Source organism: Vanacampus margaritifer, chromosome 6 (assembly GCF_051991255.1).
Source record: "Vanacampus margaritifer isolate UIUO_Vmar chromosome 6, RoL_Vmar_1.0, whole genome shotgun sequence".
Lineage (NCBI taxonomy): Eukaryota > Metazoa > Chordata > Actinopteri > Syngnathiformes > Syngnathidae > Vanacampus > Vanacampus margaritifer.
In genome coordinates this window covers 3759782-3772831 of record NC_135437.1, presented here as the reverse complement: position 1 = coordinate 3772831, position 13050 = coordinate 3759782, and the positions used below count along the sequence as shown (strand labels likewise).

General features: G+C 41.1%; 1 protein-coding gene across 5 annotated transcripts in view; it reads right to left on the bottom strand.

The window, feature by feature from the left end:
- Positions 1–13050, bottom strand: part of nup93 (nucleoporin 93) — a 60579-nt gene that overhangs the window by 10034 nt on the left and 37495 nt on the right. For all 5 annotated transcript variants that reach the window (XM_077568876.1, XM_077568877.1, XM_077568880.1 and 2 more), the window contains 2 exons: positions 12829–12994; positions 12592–12685 (listed from right to left, as the gene is read on the bottom strand). In XM_077568876.1, the coding sequence (XP_077425002.1) occupies positions 12592–12685; positions 12829–12994 (260 nt within the window). The remainder of the gene's footprint in view (positions 1–12591; positions 12686–12828; positions 12995–13050) is intronic.

The window sequence follows — 13050 nt, the reverse complement described above, 5'->3', positions numbered from 1 at the left end:
GAATTTGACGTCTAGTGACAAAAGATCGTTGCCATGGTGACGAGTTGAAGTGACGTCACGCACCCACATTGCATTGAGATTGAATGAGAGAAGCACCCCTTCAACAAAAGCCTCTCGCGACTTAACGGTTGAAGATACAGATTCAAGAAAGGGCTCGTTAGAACGGCAAGGGTTTGGGGAACACGAGCATGTTCTCATTTTCTTAATCGGATAAAAAATGACCAAATGAGAGCAGGTTGAAAACTTATGATTTATCAGAAATGGAGAGAGGAAGGCGCCTGAAATTAACATGGCAGAGATAGGCGAGTTGGTCCCACTTGTCCGAGCTTAAAGGGAAAATAAAGGTACTAAATGACACCTTAACCAAATAAAAGTTAGTTTGTCTGAAAGAAGACACTCGTGACTACAAAATGTGAGAATTTGACGTCTAGTGACAAAAGATTGTGGCAGTGGTGACGAGTTGAAGTGAAATTTTTTCTAATACATTATTTGGTTCCCGGCACTGGATGGCTAATTAGCCAACAGAGTGTGTGAGAAAGCTAATTCAGCCACTGTCTTTGAACCCGAACAGGGGGGGGGGCTTTCATTCCTTAAAAAAGATTTTGACACTGAGCTAAAGATGGGAAAAATTCCTACAAAATGAGCTAAAATTCGTATCGGTCGGATAACGTATGCGCGCGCAGCGTGTCTTGGAAAAAGGTGCTTGAAGTGTGATTTTTTTCCCATTCATTCCCAATGGGGAGTTAATTTGGGAGTTTTTTGGGAATAGCGTCGCCAAGGTAACTGGGAATTCTTAGAAAAATAATAGCGCAGCGAGTCAGATCGAGCCGCATCGTTTGATACCTCATTTGTGCCGGTGGGATGTACGGTACGGGCCGCATTTTAGCGGAAAAATCGTGGAATAATATATAATAACTAGAAAAATTCCCGCGGAAATTTTGAATGGGACTGCTGACTCTTTGGTAATGAGCTGAACAGTTTAAAATTTAAACCACTGGAATCGCTCAAGAAATGTGGAAGTTAACCATAATCAACATCAACTAAAAGTATCTCACTGTCCCTGAAAATGTATTTTAAAAAATGTAAATGAGCTGAACATTTTAAAATTTAAATGACTGGAATCGGTCAAGAAATGTGGAAGTTAACCATAATCTAAAAATATGTCACTGTCACTTTAAGAGCACATACATTTTTGACTTGGAGACGTCACGCGCCCCACATTCCATTGAGATCGCATGAGAGAAGCACCCCTTGTACAAAAGCCTCTCACGACTTAACGGTTGAAGATACAGATTCAAGAAATGGCTCGTTAGAACGGCAAGGGTTTGGGGAACACGAGCATGTTCTCATTTTCTTAATCGGATAAAAAATGACCAAATGAGAGCAGGTTGAAAACTTATGATTTATCAGAAATGGAGAGAGGAAGGCGCCTGAAATTAACATGTACAAGACAGGCGAATTAGTCCGACTTCTCTTGCTTAAGGTGAAAATAAAGGTACTAAATGACACCTTAGTCAAATAAAAGTTAGTTTGTCTGAAAGAAGACACTCGTGACTACAAAATGTGAGAATTTGACGTCTAGTGACAAAAGATCGTTGCCATGGTGACGAGTTGAAGTGACGTCACGCACCCACATTGCATTGAGATAGAATGAGAGAAGCACCCCTTCAACAAAAGCCTCTCGCGACTTAACGGTTGAAGATACAGATTCAAGAAAGGGCTCGTTAGAACGGCAAGGGTTTGGGGAACACGAGCATGTTCTCATTTTTTTAATCGGATGAAAAATGACCAAATGAGAGCAGGTTGAAAACTTATGATTTATTCGAAATGAAGAGGAAGAAGTCGCCCAAATTAACATGGGAGAGATAGGCGAGAGAGTCCAACTTCTACTCGCTTAAAGGGAAAATAAAGGTACTAAATGACACCTTAACCAAATAAAAGTTAGTTTGTCTGAAAGAAGACACTCGTGACTACAAAATGTGAGAATTTGACGTCTAGTGACAAAAGATTGTGGCAGTGGTGACGAGTTGAAGTGAAATTTTTTCTAATACATTATTTGGTTCCCGGCACTGGATGGCTAATTAGCCAACAGAGTGTGTGAGAAAGCTAATTCAGCCACTGTCTTTGAACCCGAACAGGGGGGGGGGGCTTTCATTCCTTAAAAAAGATTTTGACACTGAGCTAAAGATGGGAAAAATTCCTACAAAATGAGCTAAAATTCGTATCGGTCGGATAACGTATGCGCGCGCAGCGTGTCTTGGAAAAAGGTGCTTGAAGTGTGATTTTTTTCCCATTCATTCCCAATGGGGAGTTAATTTGGGAGTTTTTTGGGAATAGCGTCGCCATGGTAACTGGGAATTCTTAGAAAAATAATAGCGCAGCGAGTCAGATCGAGCCGCATCGTTTGATACCTCATTTGTGCCGGTGCGATGTACGGTACGGGCCGCATTTTAGCGGAAAAATCGCTGGAATAATATATAATAATAATATTAACAACAAAAATAAACCACTGTCCTAGGTAGAATAACAATATGTGCCTGCTTGCTTCGCAAAGCAGTCCCATAATAACAACAAGAAAAAAAATAAACCACTGTCCTAGGTAGAATAACAATATGTGCCTGCTTGCTTCGCAAAGCAGTCCCATAATAATAATAACAACAAGAAAAATAAACCACTGTCCTAGGTAGAATAACAATATGTGCCTGCTTGCTTCGCAAAGCAGTCCCATAACTAGAAAAATTCCCGCGGAAATTTTGAATGGGACTGCTGACTCTTTGGTAATGAGCTGAACAGTTTAAAATTTAAACCACTGGAATCGCTCAAGAAATGTGGAAGTTAACCATAATCAACATCAACTAAAAGTATCTTACTGTCCATAAAAAAATGTAAATGAGCTGAACAGTTTAAAATTTAAACCACTGGAATCGCTCAAGAAATGTGGAAGTTAACTATAATCAACATCAACTAAAAGTATCTTACTGTCCCTTTAAGAAACATGCACATTCACGCACGCACATTTGACTTGGAGCCGTCACGCGCCCCACATTCCATTGAGATTGCATGAGAGAAGCACCCCTTCAACAAAAGCCACTCACGACTTAACGGTTGAAGATACATATTCAAGAAATGGCTCGTTAGAACGGCAAGGGTTTGGGGAACACGAGCATGTTCTCATTTTCTTAATCGGATAAAAAATGACCAAATGAGAGCAGGTTGAAAACTTATGATTTATCAGAAATGGAGAGAGGAAGGCGCCTGAAATTAACATGGCAGAGATAGGCGAGTTGGTCCGACTTCTCTTGCTTAAGGTGAAAATAAAGGTACTAAATGACACCTTAACCAAATAAAAGTTAGTTTGTCTGAAAGAAGACACTCGTGACTACAAAATGTGAGAATTTGACGTCTAGTGACAAAAGATTGTGGCCATGGTGACGAGTTGAAGTGAATTTTTTTCAAATACATTATTTGGTTCCCGGCACTGGATGGCTAATTAGCCAACAGAGTGTGTGAGAAAGCTAATTCAGCCACTGTCTTTGAACCCGAACAGGGGGGGGGGGGCTTTCATTCCTTAAAAAAGATTTCGACACTGAGCTAAAGATGGGAAAAATTCCTACAAAATGAGCTAAAATTCGTATCGGTCGGATAACGTATGCGCGCGCAGCGTGTCTTGGAAAAAGGTGCTTGAAGTGTGATTTTTTTCCCATTCATTCCCAATGGGGAGTTAATTTGGGAGTTTTTTGGGAATAGCGTCGCCATGGTAACTGGGAATTCTTAGAAAAATAATAGCGCAGCGAGTCAGATCGAGCCGCATCGTTTGATACCTCATTTGTGCCGGTGCGATGTACGGTACGGGCCGCATTTTAGCGGAAAAATCGCTGGAATAATATATAATAATAATAACTAGAAAAATTCCCGCGGAAATTTTGAATGGGACTGCTGACTCTTTGGTAATGAGCTGAACAGTTTAAAATTTAAACCACTGGAATCGCTCAAGAAATGTGGAAGTTAACCATAATCAACATCAACTAAAATTATCTTACTGTCCATAAAAAAATGTAAATGAGCTGAACAGTTTAAAATTTAAACGACTGGAATCGGTCAAGAAATGTGGAAGTTAACTATAATCAACATCAACTAAAAGTATCTTACTGTCCCTTTAAGAAACGTGCACATTCACGCACGCACATTTGACTTGGAGACGTCACGCGCCCCACATTCCATTGAGATCGCATGAGAGAAGCACCCCTTGTACAAAAGCCTCTCACGACTTAACGGTTGAAGATACAGATTCAAGAAATGGCTCGTTAGAACGGCAAGGGTTTGGGGAACACGAGCATGTTCTCATTTTCTTAATCGGATAAAAAATGACCAAATGAGAGCAGGTTGAAAACTTATGATTTATCAGAAATGGAGAGAGGAAGGCGCCTGAAATTAACATGTACAAGACAGGCGAATTAGTCCGACTTCTCTTGCTTAAGGTGAAAATAAAGGTACTAAATGACACCTTAGCCAAATAAAAGTTAGTTTGTCTGAAAGAAGACACTCGTGACTACAAAATGTGAGAATTTGACGTCTAGTGACAAAAGATCGTTGCCATGGTGACGAGTTGAAGTGACGTCACGCACCCACATTGCATTGAGATTGAATGAGAGAAGCACCCCTTCAACAAAAGCCTCTCGCGACTTAACGGTTGAAGATACAGATTCAAGAAAGGGCTCGTTAGAACGGCAAGGGTTTGGGGAACACGAGCATGTTCTCATTTTCTTAATCGGATAAAAAATGACCAAATGAGAGCAGGTTGAAAACTTATGATTTATCAGAAATGGAGAGAGGAAGGCGCCTGAAATTAACATGTACAAGACAGGCGAATTAGTCCGACTTCTCTTGCTTAAGGTGAAAATAAAGGTACTAAATGACACCTTAGCCAAATAAAAGTTAGTTTGTCTGAAAGAAGACACTCGTGACTACAAAATGTGAGAATTTGACGTCTAGTGACAAAAGATCGTTGCCATGGTGACGAGTTGAAGTGACGTCACGCACCCACATTGCATTGAGATTGAATGAGAGAAGCACCCCTTCAACAAAAGCCTCTCGCGACTTAACGGTTGAAGATACAGATTCAAGAAAGGGCTCGTTAGAACGGCAAGGGTTTGGGGAACACGAGCATGTTCTCATTTTCTTAATCGGATAAAAAATGACCAAATGAGAGCAGGTTGAAAACTTATGATTTATCAGAAATGGAGAGAGGAAGGCGCCTGAAATTAACATGTACAAGACAGGCGAATTAGTCCGACTTCTCTTGCTTAAGGTGAAAATAAAGGTACTAAATGACACCTTAGCCAAATAAAAGTTAGTTTGTCTGAAAGAAGACACTCGTGACTACAAAATGTGAGAATTTGACGTCTAGTGACAAAAGATCGTTGCCATGGTGACGAGTTGAAGTGACGTCACGCACCCACATTGCATTGAGATTGAATGAGAGAAGCACCCCTTCAACAAAAGCCTCTCGCGACTTAACGGTTGAAGATACAGATTCAAGAAAGGGCTCGTTAGAACGGCAAGGTTTTGGGGAACACGAGCATGTTCTCATTTTCTTAATCGGATAAAAAATGACCAAATGAGAGCAGGTTGAAAACTTATGATTTATCAGAAATGGAGAGAGCAAGGCGCCTGAAATTAACATGGCAGAGATAGGCGAGTTGGTCCGACTTGTCCGAGCTTAAAGGGAAAATAAAGGTACTAAATGACACCTTAACCAAATAAAAGTTAGTTTGTCTGAAAGAAGACACTCGTGACTACAAAATGTGAGAATTTGACGTCTAGTGACAAAAGATTGTGGCAGTGGTGACGAGTTGAAGTGAAATTTTTTGTAATACATTATTTGGTTCCCGGCACTGGATGGCTAATTAGCCAACAGAGTGTGTGAGAAAGCTAATTCAGCCACTGTCTTTGAACCCGAACAGGGGGGAGGGCTTTCATTCCTTAAAAAAGATTTCGACACTGAGCTAAAGATGGGAAAAATTCCTACAAAATGAGCTAAAATTCGTATCGGTCGGATAACGTATGCGCGCGCAGCGTGTCTTGGAAAAAGGTGCTTGAAGTGTGATTTTTTTCCCATTCATTCCCAATGGGGAGTTAATTTGGGAGTTTTTTGGGAATAGCGTCGCCATGGTAACTGGGAATTCTTAGAAAAATAATAGCGCAGCGATTCAGATCGAGCCGCATCGTTTGATACCTCATTTGTGCCGGTGCGATGTACGGTACGGGCCGCATTTTAGCGGAAAAATCGTGGAATAATATATAATAACTAGAAAAATTCCCGCGGAAATTTTGAATGGGACTGCTGAGTCTTTGGTAATGAGCTGAACAGTTTAAAATTTAAACCACTGGAATCGCTCAAGAAATGTGGAAGTTAACCATAATCAACATCAACTAAAAGTATCTCACTGTCCCTGAAAAAGTATTTTAAAAAATGTAAATGAGCTGAACATTTTAAAATTTAAATGACTGGAATCGGTCAAGAAATGTGGAAGTTAACCATAATCTAAAAATATGTCACTGTCACTTTAAGAGCACATACATTTTTGACTTGGAGACGTCACGCGCCCCACATTCCATTGAGATCGCATGAGAGAAGCACCCCTTGTACAAAAGCCTCTCACGACTTAACGGTTGAAGATACAGATTCAAGAAATGGCTCGTTAGAACGGCAAGGGTTTGGGGAACACGAGCATGTTCTCATTTTCTTAATCGGATAAAAAATGACCAAATGAGAGCAGGTTGAAAACTTATGATTTATCAGAAATGGAGAGAGGAAGGCGCCTGAAATTAACATGTACAAGACAGGCGAATTAGTCCGACTTCTCTTGCTTAAGGTGAAAATAAAGGTACTAAATGACACCTTAGTCAAATAAAAGTTAGTTTGTCTGAAAGAAGACACTCGTGACTACAAAATGTGATAATTTGACGTCTAGTGACAAAAGATCGTTGCCATGGTGACGAGTTGAAGTGACGTCACGCACCCACATTGCATTGAGATAGAATGAGAGAAGCACCCCTTCAACAAAAGCCTCTCGCGACTTAACGGTTGAAGATACAGATTCAAGAAAGGGCTCGTTAGAACGGCAAGGGTTTGGGGAACACGAGCATGTTCTCATTTTTTTAATCGGATGAAAAATGACCAAATGAGAGCAGGTTGAAAACTTATGATTTATTCGAAATGAAGAGGAAGAAGTCGCCCAAATTAACATGGGAGAGATAGGCGAGAGAGTCCAACTTCTACTCGCTTAAAGGGAAAATAAAGGTACTAAATGACACCTTAACCAAATAAAAGTTAGTTTGTCTGAAAGAAGACACTCGTGACTACAAAATGTGAGAATTTGACGTCTAGTGACAAAAGATTGTGGCAGTGGTGACGAGTTGAAGTGAAATTTTTTCTAATACATTATTTGGTTCCCGGCACTGGATGGCTAATTAGCCAACAGAGTGTGTGAGAAAGCTAATTCAGCCACTGTCTTTGAACCCGAACAGGGGGGGGGGCTTTCATTCCTTAAAAAAGATTTCGACACTGAGCTAAAGATGGGACAAATTCCTACAAAATGAGCTAAAATTCGTATCGGTCGGATAACGTATGCGCGCGCAGCGTGTCTTGGAAAAAGGTGCTTGAAGTGTGATTTTTTCCCATTCATTCCCAATGGGGAGTTAATTTGGGAGTTTTTTGGGAATAGCGTCGCCAAGGTAACTGGGAATTCTTAGAAAAATAATAGCGCAGCGAGTCAGATCGAGCCGCATCGTTTGATACCTCATTTGTGCCGGTGCGATGTACGGTACGGGCCGCATTTTAGCGGAAAAATCGTGGAATAATATATAATAATAACAACAAGAAAAATAAACCACTGTCCTAGGTAGAATAACAATATGTGCCTGCTTGCTTCGCAAAGCAGTCCCATAATAATAACGACAAGAAAAATAAACCACTGTCCTAGGTAGAATAACAATATGTGCCTGCTTGCTTCGCAAAGCAGTCCCATAACAACAAAAATAAACCACTGTCCTAGGTAGAATAACAATATGTGCCTGCAGCAGCGCAGCTGCTGCTCCGCAAGCAGTCCCATAATAATATTAACAACAAGAAAAATAAACCACTGTCCTAGGTAGAATAACAATATGTGCCTGCTTGCGGAGCAAGCGCATAAGCTCGTAAGCTTCGCTGCTGCTTGCTTGCTACGCAAAGCAGTCCCATAATAAGTTTTGTTTGTAGTTTTAGTAATTTTAATAGTAGTAAAATGGCCAAGATGGCCGCCGACCCAGGTGGGCGAGAGTCCTTGGCGTACCTAATCAATTGGCCAAAATGGCCGCCGAACCGGGTGGGCGAGGGGGAGAGAGTCCTTGAAGTACCTAAATAATTGGCCAAGATGGCCGCCACCCTGGGCGAGCGAAGTGGCGAGAATCCTGGGCGTACCTAATCAATTGGCCAAGATGGCCTCCACCCTGGGTGGGCGGAGGGGAGCGAATCCTTGGTGTACCTAATTAATTGGCTAAGATGGCCGCCCCCCTGGGTGGGCAGAGTGGTGATAATCCAGGGTGTACCTAATCAGCATGTAATCCTATCCACAAAATCAAAGATCTCTTAATACACTTTATAATTAAAAAGAGGAAGGAAATACGGTATATAACAGAAATGGTGGTAATGTGAGTGCAGTAAAGGCTTCAGTTTTCGTACGTTTGAATAAAGTAAGTAGCATGCTGGTTCCACATCACTTGTAATGAGCACAGCGAAACACCCCCACTCAGCAAATGAGGGTGAAAACAGCCTGTTTTTGTCAAACTCTGCATGTGCACCCATTAGTTGCACAGCCAAACTCAGACATCGGCAACAATAAAAATGCAATTAAATGTACCAAGGCTTTAAATGTACTAAAACACAAATGCCTAATTTGTTCCAGACGAACAGTACGAGCTATACGTTAGAGATCTAATAATTCACATTCTGACAGTCTGACTATGACAACTAACACGTAAGTACAAGACTTTTGAAAACATTCTCTAATGCACAGGTACTTAGTCATCAAGTTTACTTTTTAATTATAACGCCTAATCCTTTTGCTGCCTCCAAGTTTGAGGAGTAGAACAGGGTGGACTATGTCAGCCATTTTATAGCCTTATCTCAGACTGCCAGCACTTTAGTTCAAAAAGCACTGTGCGCATGAGAGAGAGGGAGAGAGCAATGAAGAGAAGGAAAAAAGGATGAGAGAAGAACGATAAAGTGGGTGGATGTTTAAGAAAGAAAGAGCAAATGTGCAAAAGAGAGGGAAGAATAATCAGCGGGAGGATGGCGTAGAAACAACGCAGCAAGTGTGAGAGGATTGAATGAAAAGGAGGGATACAGAAGAGGAGGACAGAGAGCAGGAGAAAGAACGACAGGGAGAGGCCAAGCGAGGAGGGCGAGCGCTGGCAAAAATGGAGCGAAAGAGAAAGCTCTCGGCTTCGTGTCCCGCTGTTAAGCAAGATGGAGGACAACGGGGAACATGGTGCCAGGCAACAGAGGGAGCCGAGGCACAGGGGGAAAACAGAATGGGGCCTGAGGCTGCACTTCCCGCTGAGCAGAGAGGGCGGGCGGGAGAGGCGCAGAGAAAGAGGGTGAGGGTTATTGAGCGCAGCCTACAGTCTTATCAGAATGAAGCAGTCTTCACTGTGTGAAGAAAGCCAGCCCACAAGCCCTGTTGTCATTTTTGTGTGTACGTGTATCACAGATACATGGTTAGTTCCTTTAGAAACAATTTTAGCAATGTTTGCTGAGAAAAGTTCCTGACGGATGAAGTTGTCTGTCACCTGCGTGCGTGCTTGCTTAAAGACATAAATAGCAGCTCAGTTAGCGGGGTTGAAACGGGCCTTGCTTATCATCACTGATGGAATGCATGTATTGTATACTAATAAGACTTACATAGTTGACTAATACTGCAACAGTCGGAAAATGTAATTAAATATATAAGGTGGGTTTAGCAATTTATTTGGGAAGTTTGATTGATAAATAAATAACTTGCATAATTGTTATTGTCACACAAGTAGGCTTGACAGATTCTAAACGGTTTAGTTTAATTTTATTTCCGAAACATTCAAAGGCACATGGCAGGCATCCCAACATCTCTTCTTGATTAAAGGGGAAGTCAAAGGATTTTCCTGTTTGGAAATATCCACACACAAAAAATACATATCGTGTGCTAGGAATGCTAGTGTTGAAAATAGATAGTGTAACGAATATTGCCTGTCACCCTAAATTTTTTCATTTTATGTGCCTTTTTAAACATTTCCCCCTGGGGAATGTGTGTGCGTGTCTTAACTCTGTGTTTTCTGTTCAAAAGGACTCTTTGGGTTTCCCTCCAGCAGGGGCTGGACTTTGTTTTATAACCCCCAGGAAACGAATATCACAACTCCAACAGACCTAAAATCCTGTCTGATAAGCAGTCCTCAGACCATCTTATATGGTCTGGCCCAGTGGTCCCCAACCTTTTCTGTACCACGGACTGGTTTAATGTCTGACAATATTTTCACGGCCCAATCTAAAGGTTTAGCTGATAAAGACAAAATAAAATGACAAGAAAAAAACTGTGGTATTTTCTCTATAATAATAATGAACGTAAATCTACTGTGTAATCATGTGCAACTTTATTAACGGTGACCGTAACGTCGCACCAACAATAGAGTTGTCAAGTGAGACAGATGTAACAGACAGAATCCGGCCACTTTTCAAAATAAAACATCAATTTCGAAAAAAATAAAAAATAATGCAATTTTTTTTTCTTTCGGTACCAAATGACTCACGACCCGGTACCAAATGACCCACGGCCCGGTACCGGTTGGGGACCACTGGTCTGGCCTATCCACAGGAATTAGCCATGTGTTTTTTCTTGGGAAACAATGCCCTGTGGAAGGTGTATGGTACAACAGTGCCCTCCAACGGTCACTATCAATTATCCTCAAGAATCCTGCCGCTCCTAATTAATCTGAAGTCTACATAATTCGGGACATACTCTATGTACTTGATTGACATGTCTATCTCAAATGAATGATGTGTGTAATTTCTGTAGCCACCTAAATTTAGCTAATTAGTAAGCTTAGCGGATTCAATAACTTTATGATCGTGGTAATATTTTAAATGTGTTCAGAATGATAAATGAAGCATCGGTTTGTCAATTCTGATCCAAAATGATCAAATGGTATCCCAAAAGCTTGGTCCAGACCGCGCGTGCATCACCGGGCAGCATTCCAGCTGGACGTACGCCAGCCAAGGATCGGCCGCTGCCTCCACGCGCGTGCACCTGACCAGCAGCCGGAGACCTGCTGCAGCATTCAACAGAGGATCGACGCTCGAGTCTCTCTCTCTCTCCCGCGCAACTGAATCAGTTTGTGAGTTGCGCCGCATTGCAATATGATCATTAACTACTGGTGCAACGCTTTTATTCCAACATAAGATAATTGACAGGTCAAACACTTCCATCTTTATCCCCCCCATCTACCTTTTTCATCTACCTTCTTTTGTCTTAGTCAGGTTGCAAGTTTGCTTTTTATCTTTGATTCACATTTTTATTCCGTTTCATTAATAAGTTAGGCTGTGACTGATATATGTGTGTTTACTAAATAAATGTGTTGTCTAGAAATTCCATTTCTGCCGAATAATTTGTGTTTACTGAGTGGATTAGTAATTATCTTATGAAAGCAAAGAACTCCATGATTAACTAAAGTAGCAACTTCAGATTATGAATACTTGATAATAGGATTTTTATCGTTTATTTTGCTCCTACAAATAAGCAAAGTCAACGTGGTGTTTCCGAGGTTGCTGAGGAAATTACAAATCCCCTCAGTACCGTCTAAATTTCTCATAAGCCATTACGGCAACCCAAATTATCGCTACAATAGTATGTTCCAAAATTCCAGCACAATTTGTATAGTTCCCTAAAAGAAGTCAAATAACGTGAGCGCCAATCCTATATTGAATCCCTTTGTCCACTTCATCTACTCTCACTCACGCATCTGTTATTTGTACTTAAATGCATGGAAATGAGAGGTGTTGGCAGCTGAAGACCTTTCCAACTTGTAATGGGCAAGAAACTCAGTACCAATGATTTGTGTGTCAAACTTTGAGCAGTTTCTATAGTTATTAGTTTACTTCAGATTCTGGTCCACTTTTTCATTAACTAATTAACTATTTTTCTTTCTTTTTTCCTGATTCAAATGACCAGGGATTTGCTTTGCCTCGTAGCCACATGTCTTTGTAGCATCTTGTCAATCAGCAATTATGAGGTTTATGGGTACTGTGGTGCAGCACAATATACATTTCATTGTAAATTGTGAAGCTTGTGGTTTCGGACTAATTTTCAGATTAGGTCCTGACCTTGGATATTACAACCAAGCAAGGTAAGGCAAAAGCAAAAAGATTCTGACTGTAATCACAGATTTTACTGCTTTTTTTGTAAAATGGTCAGATAATGGATGGATGGTGGTGTAAAATACAAAATTGCTGAAATAAAGAAAAAAACACAGCTCCAGAGTTGGTCTGCTGTTATGTGAAAGACTGACAGTCACTGTACATACCGTAGTCCTCCAGCAGTTGTTTCTGTAGCTGTGGCAAGGTCAGTCTGTCCTGAGGCGAGCTGCTGCCATCATCATTGAAACAGACCTGATTTAGCTGCAGGGAGAAAAAAGAAAACATCAATCAAGAGTAATGCAGATGACATTGGATTAATACTTGCATTATAAATTCTACATTGGGAGCAAGCCTCTGTTTACAGCTATGCTGAGAACAAATATTCCAAAACAGAAATACTTTACCTTTAGCCACAGATAGTCTTCGGTCTTGTCCGCCACCTCTCCATGGTTATCACTGACGTCACATTTGCCGATGAGACAGTAAACCGCTCGCTTGTAAGGATCGGCGCTGTTCCTCAGTACTCTGCGGTAGTGGAGACGAAGCTTGTTCTCCGAAGTTGGGGAAAGGCTTAAACAGGGAAGACAGAACAGAAGGAACATTAAGAAGAGTATTCAATACCAGTT